This window comes from Bactrocera latifrons, unplaced genomic scaffold (genome assembly GCF_001853355.1).
Source record: "Bactrocera latifrons isolate USDA-ARS-PBARC rearing strain unplaced genomic scaffold, ASM185335v1 scaffold_55, whole genome shotgun sequence".
NCBI classification, from domain to species: Eukaryota; Metazoa; Arthropoda; class Insecta; order Diptera; family Tephritidae; genus Bactrocera; species Bactrocera latifrons.
This window is the reverse complement of record NW_017537212.1, coordinates 972,387-999,142: the sequence shown is the minus strand read 5'-3', so window position 1 is coordinate 999,142 and position 26,756 is coordinate 972,387. Positions and strand designations below refer to the sequence as shown.

The window sequence follows — 26,756 nt, the reverse complement described above, 5'->3', positions numbered from 1 at the left end:
TTGAACGACTTTATTGTCGTGCTCTGACAAAATATTATGATACAACTGCGTATAAATATCTAGTACGCTCTCAGAGACAGCCGTTAATCATCTTACCTAACTAACCAGAGTTCAATCTAGACATATATACGCTGTAAGAATGAATTGAATTATATGTAGATCCCACAATCCCACAATCCCACAAGAATTATATTTCGAAGATTGTAGAACGTATAAAGTCGAATATACTGTTATATTCGCTACAAACTTGCATTTGCTATATATGTATCTTAAAACTAACGAATGTATATTCCTTTCAAATTCACAGCAGGTGGAATTGAGCTTCAAAACGGGTGAGGTAATACTCGTTTATGGTGATATGGATGAAGATGGTTTCTATATGGGTGAACTGGACGGTATACGTGGTCTTGTGCCGTCAAATTTCCTCGCCGAAGCACCCGATCAGTACAATAATCAAATGGGACCAGCAGGACGTGGTGGCCTAAGTCAACGGGGTAGAGGACAAGGCCCTGGTGCCAGAGGGCCTCCGCCACCGCCCAGAGATAACATGATGCCCGGCATGACTGGGCAACGTGGTTCCATAGGCAAAAGTAAGTCAATTTTGTGTCAATATTTATGTACTCTACAAACACATGCAATACATAAATACATACACAATTATGTACTTATGTGTATTCTTACAACTTACTTACTAATTACTAACCAACATAAAACAGTGCAACGTGATAATATAATATATATTTGAAATGAGAAATGATATACAAACAACAATATACGTATACTTGTACTTATAACTGTCTTTTTTATGCAGATTTTTTGTAATTATAAGTTTGTAATTTTTATTCTATCTTCATTTTTTCATTTCATTTTTATTTGCCTTCGAATGAAACAATAAAATGTACAGTTGAAGGTCAGTTTTTACATATTCTTAGATTATTGCCATATACAAATCTACTTATTATATACAATATACATATTACTACTGAACTATATACTCTTAAGATAATCATATAATTCTTTAATTTATATTATGTGTTCCATTTGCAATTCGATTAGACTCAACAAAATTCTAGAACAAAAACAAAAAATGTTTATATTGACAGACATGGGTACTATAATATTCACAAACGCATTATGTGACCAAAGACATTTAACAACATCTTTTGGCATAACAAACTCAGGCGACTTAAACTAAAAATCCGAAGCTTTCATTTTTTTCAGTGCAATTTTTGTCACGCAAACGTCGCGCAAACAAACGATAGCCTGCGTATAAAGATATATTTCACACATTTTACAAGAAGCATAATACTTAAACTCGCAGATAGAACAAAGAATGTAAACTGATATGCCCGTCAATAACACAACAAAAACAAGAGAAAAGTAAAAAGTATAAAATACAAGCAAAAATTTGTAATATTATTTTAATGAATTCCCTTTCAACTAAACTTCGCTGAAATATGCGCACTACATATAAAATTCTAATAAAACATATTATAAAAACAAAAAACAGTAACAATTTGCAAATTTACTCTTTCCTAAGCTTAAACTGTTTCTTGATTCCAAAGTTCTTTTTTTCAGTTGTAATTCTTACTGTTATTAATTTTATCGTATGCAAGTGTTACTTTCATTCCAATACAAATACATTGATTTTACTCGTTCCAATTCAGTAAAAATAAATCTTATCTGTACATATGTATATTCCAATTTTTTCCATAAATTCTTTGTTGCACATTTTCATTATTTTGTTTAACATCCTTAAATTTATTGCTTTGTTTGAAAATAAAAAAGTTTGCGATATGAAAAGTTGTCAACATAAATTGTTGTTGTTCTTGTTGTTGGTGTTGTACTTTCTTCAGTATACTCGTATTTAGTGATTATAATTATTATCTTAAATATTTTTTGCCATGGTGCTGTGTAATGTCTATGGATGCGGAGGCGTATAGTTTATCCTTTTGCTGAAAACTTAAAGTTAAAACCAATTTGATTATTTGTTGTTATTTCTCCTACTTTTTGACCTGTAGCACTCTTACATATGTACACAAAGATAAAACCAATTGAAAATTCTCCTTAATTCCGCCATAATTCAAAATATTTTAACTTTTTTTATTAGTTCGGGTAAACAAAACGTTTTTGTTGACCCATACACCAGCAATTTTTATTTTGTTAAATATTTTAATATATATCGGTCAAATTTATAACTCTTAAACTCTCGCTCTTAATTTCCATTGTTTTTGAATTTTTGTGAGCGCCTTTCTTAAATTCCTCTGAATGACATTCCTAGAAACACATTATTGATTGAACTGCATTGACCTTGTAATATTATTTTTTATAACTCTGAAAAATATTTTTAGTGTATATGAGAATATAATAAGTGTCCAGCTATGATCTCTCAATTTTTGCAATTTTTAGTGCTGGATGAAATACAACTTTCTCGTTATTTTACCAACACAACCAGAATATATTTTTACTTAAGACGTTTAAATTTATCAGTAGCAAATGGAAGTTAAAATTTAGTTATTTTTTCCACAGAATAAAAATAGCGAATCATTCTTGCAGGTTGTGAAGTTGTGAAAGAACATTTGAAACTACTTTATTAATAATTGTATCGAATTTCGTATGATTTGTATATGTGCATGTAGTATCTGGAAGTTAAGAGTAGGCATGGATTAAGTTTGGAAGTTTCTATAATACCGTCTTGCTTTGCAATCTTTTGAGTTTTTAAAACAAATTAATAAATTGTAATATGTTTTTAAGATGTGTGAATGATATTTACAAGAGTGCGATCAGTTTCCTAAACGTTGTCCACTTATTAAAAAAACACCAATTTTATGGATGTCAAGGAGATCATCGATAATTTTTCAACCACGAATTGCATGAATGTTAATTAATTAATTACTTTTGAAATTAATATTTCATTAGACATTGTAAAATGGAGTCTCGTGGTCTTGCAGTTTATGTGCTTTAATATAAGAATATAATGAAATTAAAAAATATTTTAGTCAGGCATATTATATAGTTGGACAACTTTTTTTCTAAAAAGAATTCCCTAATGCATATAAAATCGTGTAACAAAAGAAATCTTAACTCGAATAAAATACTTCTTAAAATATGCTGAATATGGCTTGTTGTTGCCGCTTTGAAAGATCGAAAGGGTGGTGTTGTTTGGAATTTCTTCGGTACTAATTTTCCAATACCGATTTATCCATCTTGCGGAACGCCGATTTTGAGATGTTCTTTTCTGACTCGCTGTGAATTTTTTTGAATACATTTATTAGCAAAAACTCGGTCCAGCACCTCAAGACACCTTTTCTCCAGTCAAAGAAAAATATTAGAAAAGTATTTTAATTACACTAAACGTTTTTTTCTGTTATTCAGTTTAAAAAAGGGACGAAATAGTCGTATGTATGAAATTGTATATAAATCTTAACTTACTAATTGAATATCTGTTCAAATTAAAGAAATGTTACGATTAAAATGTACCACATATGTATGCTCCTATTTATACCCCTAATTTTAATAAATATATACATGTGTAATGACTTCATTTAACTTTCCTTTTAAATATATGTTTATATATTTATTTTAATTTTTTATTTTTTATTCATGTTGGTATGTTATGTAGTTGCTTAAACTAAATACTCAATGAAGCAAGGGAAATTAAGAGCGCAATTTGTCAGTTGACTGTTGAAAGTTGATTAGACATCCAATTCAAAATATCAAAAAACTAACAATGGAAAATAGAAATATTAGCAATTAAACATCTGAAAAATCAAGTAATTAAATGAAACAAGTAAGGAATGACTAAGTTCGGGTGGAACCGAACACTTTATACTTTTGCAACTTGCAGGCATCAAAGCCTGGGAAATACCTTAAGGTGCAAAACGTCAACCAGAAGATCGAAATCTAGGCAATTTTATATATACGTATACTATATATACATAACTCATACATATCGACCCGATTTTATCTATTAACTATTATCATGCCACATACGAAAAAATTGTTCTCTGGGTTTCATTAAGGTGGAGTAAAGTCAGCCGGATGTTCGAAATTCCTGATATTGGTTATATGGGGAATAGGTCAAGTTTCGCCCATTTTAGTTACAAAGATACACAGGAAAAGACGCTCTCTCATTTTCTTTGAAATAACTCAAATATTGGCCGATATATGTAGTACATATAAAAACACCTAGTAGTTGGAAAATGTATGTACTAGGTAGGTAGGTTTTTGATACACAGAATTACTATTGTCAGGTAAGGATTCTCCCTGAATTTCAATTCAATATTCCATACATTGACCGATATTTTCGGTAAAAAGTTAATTATTGATAGGGGGGTCCACATATTCGGCTTGAACAGCTTTGATTGGATTTGGGCAATTTTTATCCGCAAGGTTTTCCCTTAATAACGTTGTGTGGCAGTAGACCGATTACGCCCATACACGAACTTGTTCTTTTGTTTTACTAAAGAACGCGCATACCAGTTACCCGGATTTCAACTTGCCCCTTCATCCTGATCATTTATATATACATATAGCCCTATATTTACATATCTCGATTAGTTTTAGGTGATACGTACAACTGTTGAGTAAACAAAACTATTATGCTCTGTAGCAACATGTTGCAAGAGTATAAAAATAAATTGGTAAATTCATTGAATCAATATACCGTTAATTAAAATATACTATATATTTATCAAAATCGTTTTGAGCTTCTTCTTCCAACATCTGCTTATATTTTTATTGGTAGTCCAAAATTTATTATGCTGTACAATACATATAAAGATATAGATAGCTAGGTTAAATAGGAATTTCTGGTTTCCTAATCTTTATTTTTAGTAGAGCAACATAACCAACAAAAACAACAACTTATGCTTTATTGACAGAAAAGTAAACTATATCTATCTTGCCTTCTAATATATATTCACATATTTGCATACACATATGTGTTAAATATCAGTATCCATCACATATAAAAGTTAAATCATTTGTAATAATGTAGATAAACTAAAAATCTGCAAGTATTACTATTATTATTACTATCCTTAAATAATTAACATTCAAAGCTATTGACCAAATGAATTATGTCGAAAACTGTAAAATACTATATGAATATTTGCTATTGAAATGTGAACAAATTAATTGTTCGTGAAGTCTACCTACATGTGCGAAGTAAAGGTAATACAAAGTGTTTAATTTTCTGCAGCTTTATGTTTACTATGTAAATACATGCATTATACATTGACGTGCCTCGGAATAAATATTAAACGAATAACAACAATAAGACTACAATTAGGAACATTTATTCCAAAAGCCATCTCAATTGAAATTATCTGGTGTGAAAGTGCATTTAAGAAGGGATGCACCCAAGAGTAGTAGAGAAAAAACTATTTGCATCGATGACTTAGTAATTATCTGCAATGAAAAATAATTTTTTTTGCATCCAAACACAATCAAAATTAAATGTATTTTCATTTTGTTGCTATTTCCGCATTTTTCCTTGCCGTTTTACATTTTTCAATAGCTTTTATTTTTGATGGCCCAAGCAATTTGATTTAAATAATTTGGGGGGAGTAATATATAAGGGACGCAATAGAAACATTTGTGTATGTATGTTCCATTAATATGAATATATAAATTTACTATTTAGCTGCAACATAAATACATTCTAAAATAATAAAAATTATTTAAATGCAACTTTGCGTAAATGTACACTATAAACAAAGGTATCGGTGCGATAAAAATGTGATTATGTGTAATAAGATGATTACTTGTATTCGGAAACTAACTACAACAACTAAATGTAATATTACTAAACAAAAATGCACTAACAGCTCATAAACGTGAATATAATCAATTGAATGGTCATTCTAGCCGGTGTCTGTCCAGTTACAGTTGTTTTCATTAACAATGAAAAAACAATTTATGCAACTTACTTACGTGTCTATCCTACTACTATTAAAGTATTTATTTTGTTATGACTTCAGTCTTTGTTTAATTGTTTTTTCTTTATCCTAGTTATAAAATTGATCGAATTATTTATTCATACATATAAATATAAGAATGTGCTTTATTTTGCAAGAATTGCTTTTTTACCAATCAAATCAGAAGAAAATCACATTAAAATAGGACAAATGAATCCAATTATAGGGAATCAGACATTGGTTCTTGATCAGTGGCTAATTAAAAAAACGGAAACTTAATTTTTTTTTCAAATAATTTCAAAATTGTATCATTGTATTGTATTAAATATTAAATATTAATTTGTAATTTACTTTTCAAAATTTACACTTTCATTAATTTGTTATTCGAAACTTGAAAGTTAAGTTTAGTTTAGTTTTTTTTTGTAATGGTCTGCTGTGGTAAATGTGAAGTCTTTATGTTATATTTGTTGCTATAGATGCTCGCCCTGCTTCCCCTACACTGTTAGACAACACGGGCCTCCCTGCCCCCGATCACCAAACGCAGGTAAATACTCTTTTCTCTTTTTTAACGAAAAAACCCATTTCTTCTCTACGTTCGTTCATTCTATTTCGTTTTCTTGTCTTATTTATTAAGCAAAAACAATATCTATAAATATACATGTAAAAATATAACCAGAAAAACATTACTATGTCACCATTCCCCACTCTTTCTACTCCAACCAGTCCATTTATGCTCTCTTTTTATTATTAACCAATATTTTACTTCTAATAAACAATTTTTGTGTTTACAAAATATTTTTATTATATAAATTAAATTGATTTTTTTTATAATTTTGTTAATCCACATTTTAAGTAGTCTTGGTATAGAAGACAGGCTTTGGAATTAAATTTGTGTAATATGAGCATATTTTCAGATCGGTTGCTGTGCGAAGCCTAAACATTTCTCAGTCCTCAAATTCTGAGCATATTTGACAAATAAAAATGTTCGATACTTCAAAAGTGCTTCATTCAAATTTCTTTATATTTTAACGCTAATCAAATATTATAGAAGAGGACAAAGGAGAATACCTAAACAAGGAATATTTTAATATTCCTCGATCCAGCAACTGGTCTGAAAACAATATTTTCTTGTTTCATTGATTATTCCGTTTTGTATTTTATTTTTAATTTTTTTCTGTATTTTACTGATTTTCTTTTATTCTTTATTTTACAGTTTCATAATTTCTCAACTCAATTTACAGCACAAAAATACCAAATCGAGAAAAATTGCTTCATTAAAATAAAATTCGTTAATTGCGAAAATTGGAAAAGAACAAAATATCAGTCAAGCATTTAATAGAAATATATATAATATATAAATACGAATACTTATCAACCAATATGGTCATATTGTCAGAATACCAATATATATATATATATATATATATATTTATATATAAATTCAACAAACAAACAAATAAAATATGATATAACAACTTTATGTATAACTAGCAACATTTTGAATAAACTCTTGTAGTTACCATTACCAAATACTATATTCGTACTATATTTTTTCACAGTAACCTATTTGTTGATATTATGATAACCAGTAACCCAGCAAACGTTCATTTTGTGCATTTCGAAAACATTTTAACTTTATTTTCCACATATTGTGTTTTCGACTGTCATTATTTATTTGCACATGTATACCTCTTTCGTGTCTTCATTTAATATTTTTATTATCATTTAACATATGTTTCAACAATCACTTCATTCTTAAGGCCAAAATTCTTGCAATTGATTCATAAAGACAATTAGTCGTTTTCTTGGAACATATAATACGAAAATATTTTGTCTTACGAAGGCTCTTCATTTCTAAGCCTTAAGCACTACTGGTGTAAGAATAATTATTTTATGCAATAAGATCGACAATCGATTGAAATTCATACTTTTCTCTCACAGTCCACGAAAATGATCAATAGCAACAAACGAGTTCCACAATACCGCAGTATTCAATGGTTCATCCATTATACTTTACTTCCATAAGCGGTAAAGTAAAACTTCAGAATTCTGGGTTGAAATTGGTATAGACCGATAGAGGAGGTATCCAATATAATAGATTCGGATAAGAGAGGTGTTAAATAAAATTGAATAATTATTTGATGTATAAGTTTCCTAAATCAGTGAACTTTATTGGCATATCAAGTCATGATATATCGGTTTCTGCTTCTACCCTCAAATAATTTAATATTGACAGAGACTAAACCTTACTTTATGTATAAGAAAAAATTAGGCCAGGTAATGAGCTAAGATAACAAATTCAGATAGGATACGTACTACCGGGTTTTCCAATAGGGATGATATGATTTCTATGTGTCGTTACGGCAATTTTTAATAAGTGAAGATCTCTAAATTTTTTTCATTGTATTCAGAATTTAGTGAAAATGCTTACAAATATATAAGCAAGAACAACGTTTAGAAGTTATTCAATTTTATTATTAAAATAATCTTATAGGAACTAGTTATATCGTTGTTGTTCAAATACAAATACATACATATACGTAGTTCAAATTAAAAAAAAGAAATTCAAATATGTAGAAAATATTTAAATTTCCTGAACAATTCGTATGTTTTTATTTATAAGAAATCATATCAATCTTATTGAAGACTCTGCAAAAAGATTGTAACAAAAGTGGGTAAGAGTCAAAGTATATATTTTTTTTAATTTTTGTAGGATGAAAGAAACTAATACTATGTATACATGCATATGTATATTTCTCATTTAGAACACGACAGTCGCACCATCGCACTCAATCATTAACATCTACTACATGGGCACTTAAAAATCATACAAATATTTTAAAAAATACATATGAATATATTTAACAAAGTGTAAATACGAAAATCATTTACATAATAGTTTATTAATTCTAGTTTGAAATACAATTATGAACCCTAATAATTAGTGAAAATGCTTCCAGAACCCCAAAACATGCCATGTAATTATTAGACTTTTTAATTGACAACAAATAACGAAAGCAAAAATAATATGTATTTTGTATAAATAGTTTATGTTTTATTTTTGGTGAACGTAAAAAATCTTGTACTCGTATTATTATTTTTATTATTATTGGATGTAATGTTTGTAATTATTGTATTATGTGATTCACTGTGTAATGCGATGAATATAATCTATGAATTTTATTTTTATTTTTATTTGTTAGTGTAATAATCTTATTCGTTCCTTTTGAGTTTTTGTTTTGATGTGTGGGCTGTGTAACTGTTCAATATCCCCTCTTAATTTTACTGCGTTCCCTTTGTAAAATATCCCTTTTTAATTTCGGCAATTAGTTTAGATTATTTTTGTGCAAATATCACTAATAGATTTGTACGTACTTTGACACTCAGTATTATTTATTGTAAGACAGTTGCTTTTGCATTTTTTTATTATGTCTCTCATATATGCATATATTTTATTTTGCCTCTCCATGTGCTCCCTTTCACTTTTTCTACTTGTGTAGTAATGTTATGAGACCATTGGAATCCCCACTCATAATTTGATTATCATTTGTTATTAATATCTACTCCTTTTTTCAAATGCCGTATTTTCTAAATTTGGTTAACCATTGAATTTTATTTTTTATTATTTAGAAAACAATTCTAAAAATCTTTTCTCCTATCGCTTTGACTCTTTAATTTTTTTATATTTTGTAAAGAACTGCGCCTCGTCTGCAATACAGTAAATTAAACTAGAGTAAAAATCATTCAAATAAAATTCCATAAACTATGGTATATAATGCAAAATTTGTTTCCAACATAATTGAGTATGCATATGCGCCGGCTGTATTCAGTGCCAAGAGATTATAAACATGTAGAATTTCAAAACAAAAAGTCAACACTCGTACATCAAACAAGTCACAAAAATTTAGGCGTAAGCCCTCAGGATGGCTAATGAAAGTACTTTCTACATATACATATATACATACATATTTAGGTAATAGTAATTGCTTCTTTTAATTCTTTTTTGAAATAGATATTTTCTTGCTTTTGTTGTTATTAATTTTGAAAATTAAAAAGAAAGTACAAACACTTAACCCGTCAACTGCCACCAATGTACCATGCGCCCACCAAACTCACCACCGCTGCCACAACTCTCACCATCAACTAAGCGCCTCGAATTTTAGCGTCGTTCTTCAAATTTTCGCTCATACATGCATACATACATTTATACATACTAACTTACATACATATTTACATATCTTTCCAATTGTTACATACTCGTATATACCAGTTTTTAACATTTACATACATACCTATAAMCTTATAAATAAATAATTACGAAATCGCTTATATGCTTTTGCTGATACATACATACATATATACATAAATGTCCAGACACATTTTGATAATTGAAGTTAAATATTATAATTAACATGAATATGAAGAGAAAATACAAGGCTATATATATTTTTGCCTACGATTTAGTAATTTAGTTACTTTTTATGAGTTGTGAAGTTTTTCGTTTGTCAGTTCGTATACAAACTATTTACATATTTATATTTCAATATCTTCACCTTGAGTTATTTTCTTCTTACAATAAAGCCTACGTTGTTCTTAGTATTTATAAGAGTTATGAAACTAGTTTCTTTAGAGTGTTAAAAGTTCGAAAATGTTATGAAAACGTTGCTAGTTCTACATAAAACCCATCTTCCCAATGATCTTCTATTAACTTTTATTGAAGATTTTTAAAATTTTCGATTTATCAAAGCACTAAACGATTAAAAGAGGTCAACTGAAGAGTTTTAAAAAAATAATAATAGATTAAAATAAAAAACGGTATTTTAATGTATTCATATTTTGTGTTATGGTAAAAATAAATAAATGATTTCTGTATTTTGATATTAAATGTGTGGTTAACAAGATTTGTGTATGGGATATATGTATGCACGTATTTACATTTGGCATAGACATGCCATTCGAATCGCATTCTGAGAACTTTTCGAAGTCTGTCTGCAAATTTTTTCAACATGTTCCTTTGTTTTTTTTTACGAATTGTATTTCGAAAACATATGAATTGAACTCAGCAACCGATTCCTCAGTCGTCGAAAAATGTTCATCTACGATATTTTGAAATATTCAAAAGTATTTTTGATGTGAGAGCTTGCATTGCATGGTTTTTTATAATTGTCCTATCTTCCTTTCCAAGCTCACATATTTCAGATTGAGACTAGGAATTAAAATGCAATTCACTAAAAATGTTGATTTATTTCATTTGAGATGGATGTCGACTGTAATCATTGAAAGATTTTTTAGCGAAGTGAGACGTAAGGGAACAAAAATTTGCCTGCTGGGCTTTCTACTAGTTGATTTTCTCCCTCCCTCGTCGCTACTTTTCGCAAATTCGAGCATAGTGTAGATACAAGTATAATGGAATTAAACGGCGACTAACGTTCTCTGACCATGAATGATGTTTCGGAGACTGCATACTGGCAAATATAGTGCAAAAGTCATACTGTAAATAGAATAATGATATTAGTAATTTAGGATGTTCTGTGAATCGGGCATCGGAAATTTTGTTAACCACATTAGACGTTATTTATTTCTTAAATGTTTTAACATTTGCTTAATTAATGATTTTGAAGCTAGTCTATTAAATGGCCACTATCGAAGAAATGTTTGTGGTAAAGATCCTGTACTTTTCGACATATCGAGCGGAAATATAGTTATTTTACCCTTTAATTAACTAATAAAAAATAAAAAATACGCGTTCCAAGTTAATCACTAACTAATTTTACCTGTAATTCCTCAATTATATTCTTAATTATCTCTTTTGATCTCCAATTTTCTAACCTATGTCAAAATCTATCTAATCGCCCACCACTTCCTCCTCGTCTTACCCTTGAGATAACGAATTATGAAAACCTCTGTCGTAGATCCAATATGAAAGCATGAACACTTTTAAACATACTAATCTGATAATTTGTGTGGACATTTGCAGGGGATGATCGGTCGCGGTGGTAATGTTGGTATGCAACAACAACTTCAACAACAACAACCATATGGTCAGCAACAGGCACAGCAGCAGCAACAACAGCAGGGCATAATGGGGCAACAACAGCAGGGCATGATGGGGCAACAACAACAACAGCCGATGGGAGGACAAATGAGCCAAATGAACGCTATGGGTCAGATGGGGCAGATGACGCCACAACAGCAACAGCAACAGCAGCAACAACAACAACAACAACAACAGCAGCAGCAACAGCAACAACAAATGGGTATGGGCGGGCAGATGGGACAAATGGGCCAAATGGGTGCGATGGGGCAGCAACAGCAGCCCGGCATGATGGGCGGCCAACAACAAATGGGCATGGGCGGTATGGCGGGACAACAACAACAACAACAGCCGCCCGTAACGACACAGTCATCTGGTGGTCTATTTTCCGGTGCTACAAGCCTACTCTCAGGTGCTACTTCGGCTGCCACCGGTGGTCTATTTGGTTCGAAACAACCACCGAAACAAGATCCAATGCAACCACCAATCGGTGTGCAGCCAATGCAGCCAGGCCAACAACAGCCACCGCCGCAAGGACAACAGCCTCCGCCACAGGGTCAGGGACCAGGGGCGGGGCTGTTGGGCGGACTAAAAGGTATTGCAGCGGCGGCGCCCGGTGGGGATGTGCTTTCAAAAGGCAAAGATCTCTTCGGAAAATTCGGATTCGGCTTTGGCAAATAACCCCGGTCATTTTGTAGGACATTTCTATTTATATTGTATCTAAATTTATATTTATTATTAACTAAAAGACGAATACAACAAAAATCACTACTATTATTATCGCTTACAAATATAAATAGTAATTACAAAAATAATGAATATTATAAATATGATTATGATTATAAATCATACAAAGCAATTGATTGCAATGGTGATTATAAAAAACTAACGGTACTAGTATTTTTTATCACATAATATACATAAGTTGACAAAAATATGCAAAGCGACAAAAAACTGATAGTAATATTTAATACAATTATTCTTTGTGTTTTTCCCCCTTTTTCGCGGGCGAAAAAACAAAGCCATATTTTACATACATACATACGTACGTACAATATGTGTATATACCGAGCGGTTAAGAGATGACCATGCCATGGTGTCTTTTGGCATAGAGCCACAAATAATTGGTGGGGTCGCCGCCGTATCGAGTATGAGAGAAAATGGCGATGGAAGAAGATCTTGCGCGCTTGAAGCGAAAGCGTATAAATAAAATATGCGGATATCAACCCAAACACTGTAAAACAAAAGCTAGTAAAATTTAAGTATACCAAGTTACACGGAAAAACACATGAATGCCCAAACCGATCACATACACATATACAAACAAAAGAGAAATGTTGAAAATACCACTTATAGCTAAGTCAAAAATGCAATAATATTCAACAAGAAAAACTAAAGAAATCACCTTGAATGGCGTTTATTAAAATTTATATGAAACTAACTCTTAATATGTAATTTATTTGAATTCTTCGTGTATTTACATACAAACGTACGTACATATATAAATGCATACGATATGTTATCTATACCTAGCTACACATATACACAACATATATAAATATAATAACATACATACATACATAAATATATCCAGGCAATGCAAATAAAACTATACATACTGCATACACAAAGAACATCTAGTAAGTTAGTAGTTAATAATATTAAAAACTACAACAAATTATATATATAAATAAATATATGAATATATTTACAAGAAAATAATTATTTGTTACGCACATTGTTAAATTTGCTACTGTTGCTGACCAGTTTATAAATAAAACAAATTGAATATATAAAAAAAAAAGYCAAAAATATATGAAGGGGAAATATGATAAAAAATTAATAAAATAACATATAATAAAAACATGCTACTCACTAGGTATTATATGAGTGTACGGGGCAAAAAAAAGTATCTAACCAAATTATATTATACATATTAAAAAATTAATGGAAGCGAAGAACCCAATATTAAATTCAAAAGAGGGAAAATTGAACACCTGTAAAATGATTCGTAAGGACAAAGAAGTGATGGCTTCAAAAGTGCGAAAGTGTACTACATATAATATGTACCAGCATATACACACTAATGTATAATATATATACATACATATATATAAACAAAGGTAGAAGTGAGTTAGAATGATATAAGAAATCTGCTTTAAAAGTAACACTTAAACTTAAATGCTAATACTTTAATTGATACGTACGTACATACATACATACAAAAATTTAGTTAAAGCTATTTCCAATTGATTAATACTAAAGGGGTGAGTTTAAAAAATTTTATCTAAATACCAAAATTTAACAAAACATTTGTAAAACTAATGCAAATTGATTAAAAACAAGCAAATAAAAAATAACGGTTTTCGTTAGTAAATTGTAAAAGAAACCTAATTTTTCCTAACTTTTGCTTATTCATGTTATACGATTTTCTTTTAACATCTGAGCATCAATACAGATGCTAAAGGCACTCTAAGCATTATAGTTCGAAATTGAATTAATTTGGAAATAACTGTTGCTATTTTATATAATTTTTTCAAACAATAATCCTTCGGAATATATGTATGTAAATTCACTAATACACATACACATTATAGTAAGCTAAGAAGATATACAAGTATGTATGCATGTAAGTGAAAGAAATTGAAAACCGCGTCCTAACCTCGCATTTTTTACTTTACCCATAGTTGACTGTTTCTTATATTAAAACTTAAATTAGTAGCCATAACTTGCGGCATCTTAAATAATCTCTACAGCTTTTACACTTCTTCATACAATAGGCATTTATGAATATTTTAAAACTAAACTTTTGATAAAATGGTAAAACTGTGGCATAAAAGTTAAAGAAAAAGAAGGTTGTTTGAACACCCTTTCTTATTTTCGAAATCTTAAAAATATAACTTTAAATGTACTAAATGCCATATATGTCATTTGCTTTTTATATTATTTTGCCTTCGACTTCAAACTTGCATGGTTTTTCAAACACTTGAACTCATAGCTTGATAAATGAGACTTCGAAAACCAAACATTTTTCTTAGAAACAAGGGTTAATATGGAAAAATTATTAAAATGAAAAATCTGTCGATCTTCTCAGATAAATTAATTGTTGTGTTGTGTTTTCGAAATTGACGCTATTTTTAATTTTGAACATTATTTCTTAAATTTTCGCATTTCGAAGCTATAAATGTTTTTTATTCTTTTACATTTTTATAAATCTTCATATCGCAGCAAGCTTTAGTAGAATATAGAAGCAAGTATTAAACAATGACAAGACTTCTCAACAATTTGATTTTTTCGTTAAAAAATCTGTTTTAACTTAATTTATTTTCAATTTCACCGTTATGCTAAATGTTAAACTTTTGAAATACAAAAAAGCACAAAATTTCGAAGAACTGTAGGAGATAAGCTTAGCATACATACATGCATATACATATATTATTAAACACGTTCAAAAATAGCTTTTCACTTTAATTTGCTTTCTTAACATACGCATAAGTATACATATGTATGAACATATATGTACGTATATTTAGAAAAAAAATGAAAAAATTATCTGCCAATAGCTCCGATCAAACAAACTGCATAAATTTTCGCATAAAGCAATTCCATTTCTCAAATATTCGCAAAACAAAGGAACCAAAATACTTTAATTATGCATACATATGTACAGAAAAAGAAATTTATAATCCAAATTGCTAATATGTATTAATAACATATTATAACAATGAAGAAACCCGGAGAATATGCAGTTCAAAATGCTTCTAATGCAGTAAATAATCAACATTATGAATATAGCAAGCTGCAACTAAGGAAGTACATATGTATATTAACATGCTTACCGTCACTTTCTCGCACCAAAAAATAGGCAACATTAATTTAAAATAATAACTAAGTGAACATGCCACTTCGAAAGTAACTGTAAATGTCAAAGTCAGTAACTTCATTTCTGGAGATAACACTGAAAGCAGTCATATGAAATCAGTTAGAATAATATTTAATTAATTTAAAAATCATAGGCATACACTGATGTTATGCATATATACATACATACAAACAATTAGATAATACCTACAAGAATTTACAAAATCACAAAAACATGAACGAAAATACCAAATATTTTATGTACCTATTGTATCACTTAACAAACAAATAAATGAAGCAATGAAGTAGGGAAATTGGGATGAAGAAGTTGGCAAGGAAAAGAAAGCACTGAGATAACAGGTCCAGAAGTAAAAGATACACACATGCCACATACATATATGTACATATAATTGACAGGAAACAAGACTTAAGCAATGCACAACACACTCACTGACATACAAATAAATCAAACAACAATATTCTTACACTACATTATTTCTGACTCTCATCATTTTTTCTTGAATTTTGAAAATAAAAAATAACCATTACAAAAAGAACAGTTAGAGTGATATTAGCATTATTTGCAAAATCTACGCAAAGTTCTCACAAACCACAAAAAAAATGCATGTTGAGCATATACACATGTAATTGCAATAACGATTACGAAAAACAATATGTCGAAAACAAACCATTCCCAACAACAAACCGAAACAATACAAATAATATTCAATCGTTGACTATCCAATGTTGCCCACAAAATGTAAAACATGTTTACACCTAAATTTTTTATATACTAAGAGAATTGTTTAATATTCATATTTACTTAGTCAACGCAAAAGCGATATGTTGATAATAAGCAATGAAAACTAAATACCGTAATATGTATAAATAGGATTTACATATGTATGTGTGTACTTACTCAAAAGTGGTTTACTAAGAATCCTTTTAATCACGATCACGTTATTGCCAACTACATTTCTAAAATTATATTCATCTTACCACTCACAGCTGGCAGTTAGCTGGCAAGCCAAGCTTTAAAATTTCAAGAAATTTTTTTATTATGAAATAAATGGCAGCATTTAAACGATATCAGCTCAAGATATCGCACTTACCAATCCTATTAAACATACACAAACACGTATACACTTGTTAAAGTCACGCCCACTAGTCACTATATCTACTTACATATATACTCGTTGAAAGCATAGAACGCAACCTTTATAAATTCATACAAACATACAGATATACCAATCGCCATATGTATGTAAATTCTCACTTACAATCATACATATGTACGTAGTATTGCAGATTGTTCACGTGTTTACTTACGCATACATACATTTACTTACACACATAAATTACAATACTTAGCAAAAATGTCCCTAGCAAAATTTTGTTTAATAACTATTTACTATGAAATTACTACATCGCGAAAAAAACTGTCGAATACTTTCACAGGTTATGAACTTATCACTAACTGAAAAATAGTCAAAGAAATTAGGCAAATAAACGGTGAATGCATACACGATAATTAAAAATTGCATAATATGTATAATAACAAATAAATCTAAAATAATAACTATAATAACGATGATGATAATGATGATAATGATGAAACAGACAATTGTTATACGGTATTATTATACTTTTTCTATAACTTATAATTTATTTAATAAAAGTAAATGCGAAAAAATCGTAAATACATAATTGCAAAAAAGAAAATATTGCAGAAAAATAATTTCAAACTTTGTCTTCTTCAAATTTGAGCCAGCAGTTGATATTGAGCTATGCAAGATAATTTATATTTTTTTATTGGAACAATATTTTCTTTGAATTTCAATAATTGAACGCTAATTTCGATAAAAAGTCAGCTGTAGGTACTGGGCTCCACATATTTGGTACTTGAACAATTATATTTGGATTCTCACAATTGCCGTTATGGCAATGAATATGAAGTGAAATAATCATGTGGAATTAAAAATTGTGATATTTGCGAAGTTGTAGTTTGAATTCGCCCTCTTTCACACCTTTGCGTAAGAATGTTAGGATAATGTTGAATTTGGTAGAATGGCAACTAAGGTATAGGGTTTCACCTAAAGGTTTTCAACAGATGTACCTTTCTACTGCGATTTCTTTTATCTTATTACAGTATTAGTAGCTTATAACGTTTCGCTTTTTATGGGCGTAGTTAGCAAAGATCCGTTTCCGTCGACTTGCAAACCTTCATTAAGGCACGTTTCAGAACAGTGTGCGCAACGTGAAAAATTATTTGTTTTGAATTTGTCGTCGGATGTGCCATAAAATCGTCACATAACTAACTATCGCATAAGCTTTACAAAGTGTAAACTATTAATACACGTCTACACATACAAAGACAGTCTGCAGTTTAACGCTTCTCATTTAATCTATTAATCAACAAAGATAAAATCTTAGCTACTGTTTGCCAAGAACAAATGAAAAATGAGGAGAATTACGCCGAAATTAAGTTAAATTGCCATATTCGGCGTACATTCAGTGAAATTGCTTTCATATGCAGTTTTACAATAAACGATTAAAGTCAGCAGCTACAACGAAAACTTGAATATGGATTTGTGTGCTTGTACGTTATTTTTCATTCATACAATAAATGTTCGTACATTATTATCTGACAGACAGTCCACAGAGTGGGGAATCAACGATACAATGAATAAAGCCAACCGTTGACGCTATCATAAATGAGCAAAGCAAAGTCTCTCCGATTTCCTTAGATCCCCTAAAAAATGAAAAAAATAAAGCACAAATAGTGAAAGTTGCAACTACATATACTATATGGAATTGTATTTAATCAATAATTTTAAGATTTTGAATTTTACATACATACATATATTCTTCTATAAAATGTATCAAATAATATCATCTATAGTTTTTCTCTTATGTAATGATATGTGATTATCAGAATAAGTAAGTAGGCTTGTGAAATGATGTCAGGACATGCATCAACACAATTATGTAAATCCTTTGCAGGATTCGTGTTTGTTTATTAGCGACACACTTAAATGCTAAACAGTGGGCATCGAGGATGGATTAATGACAATAATGTGGTCTATGATTAGATAATAGGGAACTATGTCGCTTCTAGCTACGACGCCATTTAGTTCTAATGAACAATAATACTACTGTTTTCTCTCGTGTTCTCATTAGTCTTTATATTTACAAATGTGATCACAATTGCTCTTTGATACCATTTGCAGCTACTGTTTCTTTGGTGACAAATCGTCGGAGCCAATACGATCACCTTCACAATAGTTGATATTCTCCGATTTATGCATTAATTGCTGTGATTCCTCACTAATGCCGAACAATACCAATAAAACATGACGGTCGCGCAATTCCTTAGCCACAGCACTGATTACATCTACAAATGTAGCATCGAACTGCATGAACCGTCGGCAATCCAATACAACTGGAAAATCGTCTCGATACAGCAAACAAGCCTCGTTGATTTTATCTCGTATATATTCTATACCCGAATAGTAGACATCGGAGGTAGGACTGACGAAGATGTAATTGCGATTTTCGCACTGTAATATTAGAGCAGAAGAAGAAAATATTGAAATATACACTTTGGTGATACATTTCTATTTTACGCTTACCTCCATCAGCGCCACCTCTACTTTGGGATTGCCCAATCGTAAAAGTACAAAAATCATATTTAGCACGATACCAAAGAGTAGACCCACTTCTACGCCTGCGGCGAGGCATACGATAAAGCATCCAACCCAACTGAAGAAATCCTTTTTATTCGTGCGCCAAAGTTCTTTAATGGGTGAGAAGTCAATCTGGAAGAATTCATCAGCAAAATGTTTATTAGTTTTTATATTTTTGTAACAAGTAAAATAACAACATAATAACAAAGGCTACATTTGTGCGAGGTATGCTATATATGTGCAAATAATAAATTCAAGAAAGCATGCAGAGATAGATGATGCATACGAAGGGGGTCCTTATCGCAATTTTGTGAGAGATGGGGAATTGAATTTTTGATCTTTGTTTACTCACCATAAACACAACAGCTGTAATAAGTAAAGCCGCAATTGACGACCTTGGTATATACCCAAAGTATGGAGTAAGCACACTGAGCGCCAAGTACACCAAAATAGCTGCAAAAGAAAGAGAAAAATGTTGGACTGTTTCACGTGTTATGTATGGGGAGCTAATTACCTGTATATATACCGCTCAAGGGAGTGCGTACACCACTCGCTTGACTGACGGCGGAACGCGTAAAAGCGCCACAAGTAGGCATGCAATTGAAGAAGGATCCAGCTATGTTACAAATACCTAGAGTCAACATTTCCTGGGAGGCATCCAAACGATTGTCCTTAACTGTAAGAGTTTTATTTTTTTTTTTTTGAACACACGATTAAAAAGTGTCGAGCTTACCAAAAGCCTTAGCAATAGCCACATTCGCTAAAATTGCAACGATGGGTACCACCGCAATGCCACCGCCCAATTCGTGAATGATGTCGGTGAATACGAGTGTTGTGTTCTTGTAATCAAAAGCGAATGGTGGCAAGCTGAATGTCAATTGAGCCGAGGTAACCTTTGCAGTTAGCGTGTATGGTATCGCCTCCATCGATCGATTTTTCACCCAGAAGTATGTAATTGTACTGCAGATGAAGACAACCAGGGCATTGCGTGAGATGCTTACGTACCATAGAAATTTCTTAAGTCTGCATGTATTTGGTGTGTTCTTTTTGAAATTGATGTGTGCTAATTGCTGTGGAAAGGTGAAAAATCAAGGCATTAGTTATACGAATTCATCGGTTTGCCAATTCTCCTTTTACTTACTCTTAAGAGTAACAACACTACCAGACAAATGAGGCCTAATATGGCATCAGAGTAATGTATCCGCTTGAAGAGTTCACCAAATGACGGTACACCTTTTCCTTTTAGGCCTAATAAATTTTTAAATTGCACCGCTGCTACAATGACAGCGGTGGCGCTGGTGAATGCTTTCGTCACTGGCGTTGGTATGAAGTTTACGACGAAACCTGGAAACATAATTTGGAATCAATTTTTTTGTATGGCAATATATTTTTCGAACAGTTCATTTACTGTGGTACAAGCATTTACGGTATTAAAAAGAGTTTCGCAATAAATTTTTCCAAATCCACATAATAAACCTCTAACGCGTGACACCAGGCCTTTAGCTTACTTTAGTTCATCGAATCATCGAAGAAAAACATTCCCACTCACTCTATATACGTTAGTATATATGTACATATATAAGTTTCGGGTTTGTATTTCACACATTTGCTGCAGAAAATTCAAATTAAACCTTCTACATTTTAAGCAGGAATCTCATTTTAGTATATGTAAATATATATGACACATGAGCAATTAGGTGTGAAAAATGAGTCAAACATTAAATCCAAACAATGACAAATATAATTGAATAATCATCGATAGCTTTGCTTATTAAAGTAATTAGTGCTATTAAATTTTCTTCGTTGATATGTGAAAATAGTATTTGTTGTTATTTACATTTTTGTCTATTCGACATACATAATTTAATGAATGACACAATTTTCTTCCCATTGAGTGTGAGTTTTGAAGTTTTTCCGAAAACGGACGCTTAACGTTGGCTAAAAGCCATATTCATTTAGTTATGAGCGTGTTTGAATGTAGAGAGACCGCACAAACATATTACGTATTATTATAATAAAAAATTGAAAAACCTTTACTTGAAGAGATTGAATATGTATATCGAAGCTTACCCAGTTGAAATACTCCCATAAGAAGCTCCACAAGACCCGCTAAAAATGCGAGCACAACCACAAATTGCATAGGACGTTCACCGACGAATTGCAAAACCATCAAAGACATTAAACTTGTAGGTCCAATCGATACTTGAGGGATTGTGCCGAACAATGCATAGAAAACTGTGCCTGAAAGAGGAAATCATCTTGATGAAATTCGCCAAATGAGGTGTATATAAGTAGTATATATTGTATACATAGTATATGCATATACATAGGTACATATGTAGGTGCTAAGATAATGTCACAGTTTTTAGACACAAACAATATCTTCACCTTTATTCAAATGAAATACCTTCATTTTGTCAACTTACCAATAATAGCCGAGTACAAGCCATATTCCGAAGAGAGCCCGGCTAGTGCCGCATAAGCGATACTTTGTGGTATAATCGTTAATCCCAATGTGATGCCGGCAATTAAATCCGCTATGGCAGTTTCACGGTCGTAGGTTTTTAGCCAATTCAAAAATGATAAGCGTCTTAAAATCCAATGTTTTTCAGGTGGTTGCTCATACTTCACTGTATCTATCGTCACCTTGGTGTCAAGCAATTCACCATTTTTCATCGGTTTTAGCTCCTCCAGAGCTGTTGGTGAAGAACAAAAACAGTCGATATTAGAATATATATAGGATAGGATTTGTTTTCTGATTTACTGAAATTATAATTAAAATTATAAATTGATCGTAATTAGTTAAGGTTACATTGTTTTTACACCGAATTAGTAATTTCATTGTTTTTCTGCGTTGAGTCACGAATTTGGACTCAACGTTTGAAAAATGCTCTGTTTTTGGTGCGACTATCAGGGCCGTTAAATGTTTGGAATATAAACCGGGTTGAAAGCTTCGCCAATATGTCTGTCATATCACTGGTATCATGTATTACTATAATTTATATCATTATTATTATTATTATATTTACATTTATTTTCCACAAGGTTATCGGCATTTTGAATATCGTCCTCATTCTTCGAAAACCCAGGTTGTGTCTTATCAAAACTATTTTCTACTGGCTTTTCGTTGATTATTGACTTTCGTTTCTGTGAGACATCGTCACTGTTTCGGGATTTGTAATTTGTTAGCTGTGGCAAACGGAATGTACGTTTTATGAAGAATCTCATTTTGACACTAATTGTGAAATTTTAAAACTCATAGCAGCAAGCGAGTGTTCAATAAAGAGCTTTCAGTGCTGAATTAACCGCGGCTTTAATTTGAAGCTAGGGAGTTTACTGCCAAAATTAGTGTTTTTATGAGAAAGCTTTCAGAAATATATTTGTATGTACGTACGTAGATAGATCAATGCATGTTTATAACGACTTAATACTAATTGTTGGTCAAACATTGCTGCGTCTGCCTTTTGTTTTGCTTACAGCTTAGGGGATTTTTCGAACACGACAATATACATACATATGTACATACATGTATATAGTACAGAATTATATACGCTTATGAACATTTTAATGCCAAGTATCATTAACTATATCTGATTACTTTGTTTTATAAATCAAAACAATAATTATTAGCGCTTCTGCTACGCTTCAAGATATTTTGGCAAATTTTTAAATCGGATTAATTGACATTAATATCGTTAGATAGTTTTATCCTTTCCGAAGATGTACAGAGGAAGCTATGGTGTGGAGTTTTTACCACAAATTAAATAATATTTAATAAATAGAGATAAAAATAAGAAGATATTGTTAAGAAGTCCACTATCTCGGCAGAAATTTGTCAATTACAAGATTTAAGATAAAATTTTCCTCCTGCTATGGATTTTAACAGTCCGTTTAAGCTCCCCGACTCCGATTAGGTTTGTATTTGCACTCACTCTTAATAGGTCCAAGCATGTAATAATTTCCACCAGGCCGAGTGTTCGATGTTGAAATTCTTGCTTTTAAGTATGTTCATTTATGAATGCAAACTAACGTCAATACCCTCTAGCGTTTACTTGGTTTGATTTTATATTTATTTAATTGTTTAAAAACCACGATTTTAAAAATGATTTTTTCATTGATATTTTTTTCGCTACCATGTTAATAGTCAGGCTAAAATAAAACAAGAAAAAACGTTTGACTGCAGCAACATTGTGATATCCGTCACAGGTGTTTGTTCTATAGTATAAAAGGGTATAAAATATCCTTTTCTTTATTTTGATCGGCTAGTTAAAACGGAAGCTATATCCTATAGCTATATGATTCGATCTGAACAATTGCTTCGGAAATTGTAGTGATGCTGCAGATAGTAATTTGCTAAATTTCGAAAGATATCTCGTCAAACTTAAAAGTTTCCTTATTATAACTAGATTGTGATCGTTCGGTTTGTAAACTATATGATATAGGTGACAAAATACAAACATCGTGGCAAACTTAACACATTCTGTTCAGGGTCAATCAGGGTCAATCCAGGTCAAAACAAGTATTAGAAAACAATTAATTATATATTTCAATTGATCTATTTGTTTGGAAGCTTTTTAGAAGGAACAATAATTTTGATTTTTTTGTCTCATCCAACTAGTTACCGCAATTGAATAGTACAAAGAACTTGGTGTACATACACCCAACTCTTTTTCTACGCAGTAGATACGTTCCTCAGGAATCCGTTTAAAAAAACGTGTAAAAAAGAGGCGTTTCCTATAGTAAAATGGAAGATACGTTCCATGTCGTCGGAAAACCGTGTAAGATGAAATAACGAACTATATTTACTTCGAAAAAACGTCTAAAAAATGTTGGAAACTATAAAATTTCAGATATGCATACAAATTGTTTTTTCATTGAGCATTGAAACTAAAAATACATAATTCATACAGGTGAAAAATTGGTAGAGCAAGCAAAAAGAAAAAGAATTAATGTTAATCCAGAATTAAGAACAGAAAAATGTATAGAAAAATAGAAATAAAGAAAAAATATTAACATAATTACATAAATATTCGTCGCTACTTGAACCGCTTTGGTTTGCGATGAACTGGACTAAAATCGTTAACATCGCTGGAGATATTCAGCAAATTATACAACGGTGACTTTCGTCCGGAATTAGTTTTGAATTGTCGGACTACTTTCCGAAAGGTCTTGTTTACAAAAAAAAAAAAAAAAAAAAAATTCAACCGTGTAAAAAGAAATCGTGTAAAAAAAAGAGTTGGGTGTACAACCGAATCCACTCCACATGCTGATGTTTTATATGTACATATGTATGTTTCACCTCACTTTGTGTGCAACTTGGCATTATTTACATATGTTTGCGATCGTGACATTGGTATTTACTTCTGCGCAAATATGAGGTTTTCACTAAGACACGTGCTATAAAGCAAATGCTTTTGGTATACAAAAAATTATTAATCTGTTCTTCTTCATGGGAACCAAAGAAGCTGACCACAAACTTGCCTTAAATCTACGTGAAAATAAATTCGAAAAAATGAGTAATGTGAGTAGAAGGTTCTTACTATCATTATTTTTAATGCCTTCTAGGTAGAATTTTTAAAGTAGTAGTCACGAATTAATTCACGCGTCATACGTACATATATCTGCATTGAAAACCCAACAGATAATGTTCACACATAAGGTAAGTCCGCAGAAAAAAAGTTTTAGCGAAAAAATGTGGAGCTCGTATATATGTATGTATGTGCTTCAGCTAATTTTAGTAAGTCATATATTATTCCCACGGGCATTTAAGTAAACTCCCACATTTGTACACATTCTGCTATGTCAAAATATTTTAAAATTGTACGTTAAATTGTTTGTTTTTGTAATTTTTTCTCACAAAGATAAGTGAGCGATAAGCAAGCGCTTACAGTCGTCACTTAGAGTGACGGTCGCCTGTGACACCTAATGGTAATAAATTTTGCCGCAAGAGTCAACAACTCAGCAAAGCTGTCAGTGTTCAGTTCAATTTAACGTTGAATGCTGTAGGGGTGTTATAAATAGTGGAAATAGTTAATGTCTTACAGTCAGTCACTAGTCAGTTTTGTTACAACTGTAAATATACGTATTTAACCTTACCCCCCGTTTTCATGGTAACTAAAATGAGTTTTCTTGCGAATGGTCAATAATATACAAAAGGTCCGAATAATTACTCAATCCATATTTAAGAAATAAATTCACAAAAAAAGTTTTTTTACTTTAAAAACCGTACCCCTCCCCCTAAAGTGTTTTAAGTATATAAATACTGATGCTCTGCAGGGGTCTAATTCAGCAGTTTCGTACTATACAACTTTAGATAGTACACAAGGTTGGAATATTTATTTTTTGCTTGGGATTGAGCCCTTTAATATTTGTAATTGGGAAATTGGCCTGAGTACTAAATAAAGCTATAAAGAGCTACCCAAATCCAACATCTTCCCGATTTTGCTCTTTATCACTAATAACTACTCAGATAACTAAATTCAATCATGAAACATGAATGTATTCGAATAATACTGTATTAAATCGAATAACACGAATTAAAGAAATAATTACATTCAATAATCAGAAGACTTTAAGCCGTAATACATACCTTCAGCAGTTAAATTTTTAGGTTTCGTCATTTCTGCCCCTGTTACCAACTGACAGTATCGTGATTTTTGCGTTGAATTTTAACTATTTTAAGTATTCCTTAAATCCACCATCTGGCGAACGAAGGATTTAAATATAATTAGGTTCACCACCTTGAATTAACAATACACGTGTTTTAAACACAAATCGGTTTTATTATTCTTAATTCGTGTAGACGCGTTTTATCGTTCTTTTTCCTGGTCACTCCGTCGCAAACGAAATTTACAGCTTTTGCGTTTCCGTAGGTGTCCTTGCACTAATACGCCCGTAGACTCAACCGATACGTGTTGCAATCAGTTGCGAAAAGATAGTGCCCTTCGACAGCGTTGGCGCTTATCTAGGCTCGCGGAAGCTGGAACGCGCAACCATCCGGTGGTTGTGTAATCGACGTCGTCGCGATAAGATGAAGAGTGCAACTGAGGTGTTGTCTTACTCAGCCAAATGTTTTAAATGCGGACAATATGCTAATATCAAATACCGATAATAAAATTTATCTACAACTTTTTATGAGAAATTGCATTAAGTATTGTAATTCGTAGATCATTCTTTGTCGCTGTGAGATGCTGGTATTTGTTGTTAGTTAGAGAAGTCTGAGATGCGTATGAGTGGTCCTCCGCACTTGTAGCA

General features: G+C 31.3%; 2 protein-coding genes across 10 annotated transcripts in view; one reads left to right on the top strand and one right to left on the bottom strand.

The window, feature by feature from the left end:
* The window catches only part of LOC108974408 (peripheral-type benzodiazepine receptor-associated protein 1), a 42,390-nt gene extending 29,661 nt beyond the window's left edge, over positions 1–12,729 (top strand). For 3 of the 8 annotated variants that reach the window (XM_018942219.1, XM_018942218.1, XM_018942217.1), the window contains exons 20-23: positions 308–590; positions 905–910; positions 6,398–6,465; positions 11,899–12,636. In XM_018942219.1, the coding sequence (XP_018797764.1) occupies positions 308–590; positions 905–910; positions 6,398–6,465; positions 11,899–12,636 (1,095 nt within the window). Of the gene's footprint in view, positions 1–307; positions 591–904; positions 911–6,397; positions 6,466–7,134; positions 7,210–11,898 lie in introns of those variants that run through there. The other 5 variants (XM_018942220.1, XM_018942215.1, XM_018942216.1 and 2 more) reach the window with 4 other exon arrangements.
* A 6,275-nt stretch (positions 12,730–19,004) lies between these two features.
* Positions 19,005–26,550, bottom strand: LOC108974349 (sodium-independent sulfate anion transporter). Of its 2 annotated transcripts, none has more exons than XM_018942108.1 (9): positions 26,092–26,550; positions 21,929–22,198; positions 21,573–21,743; positions 20,644–20,846; positions 20,236–20,572; positions 20,017–20,178; positions 19,855–19,955; positions 19,449–19,634; positions 19,005–19,376 (listed from the first exon to the last, which is right to left on the bottom strand). In XM_018942108.1, exons 1-9 carry the CDS (start codon positions 26,120–26,122, stop codon positions 19,047–19,049), a joined length of 1,791 nt encoding a protein of 596 aa, XP_018797653.1. In that variant the 5' UTR covers positions 26,123–26,550; the 3' UTR covers positions 19,005–19,046. The 2 variants fall into 2 exon arrangements, with proteins under 2 accessions (XP_018797653.1, XP_018797651.1); XM_018942106.1 differs by lacking the exon at positions 26,092–26,550 and adding an exon at positions 22,532–22,730.
* Positions 26,551–26,756: the final 206 nt, after the last annotated feature.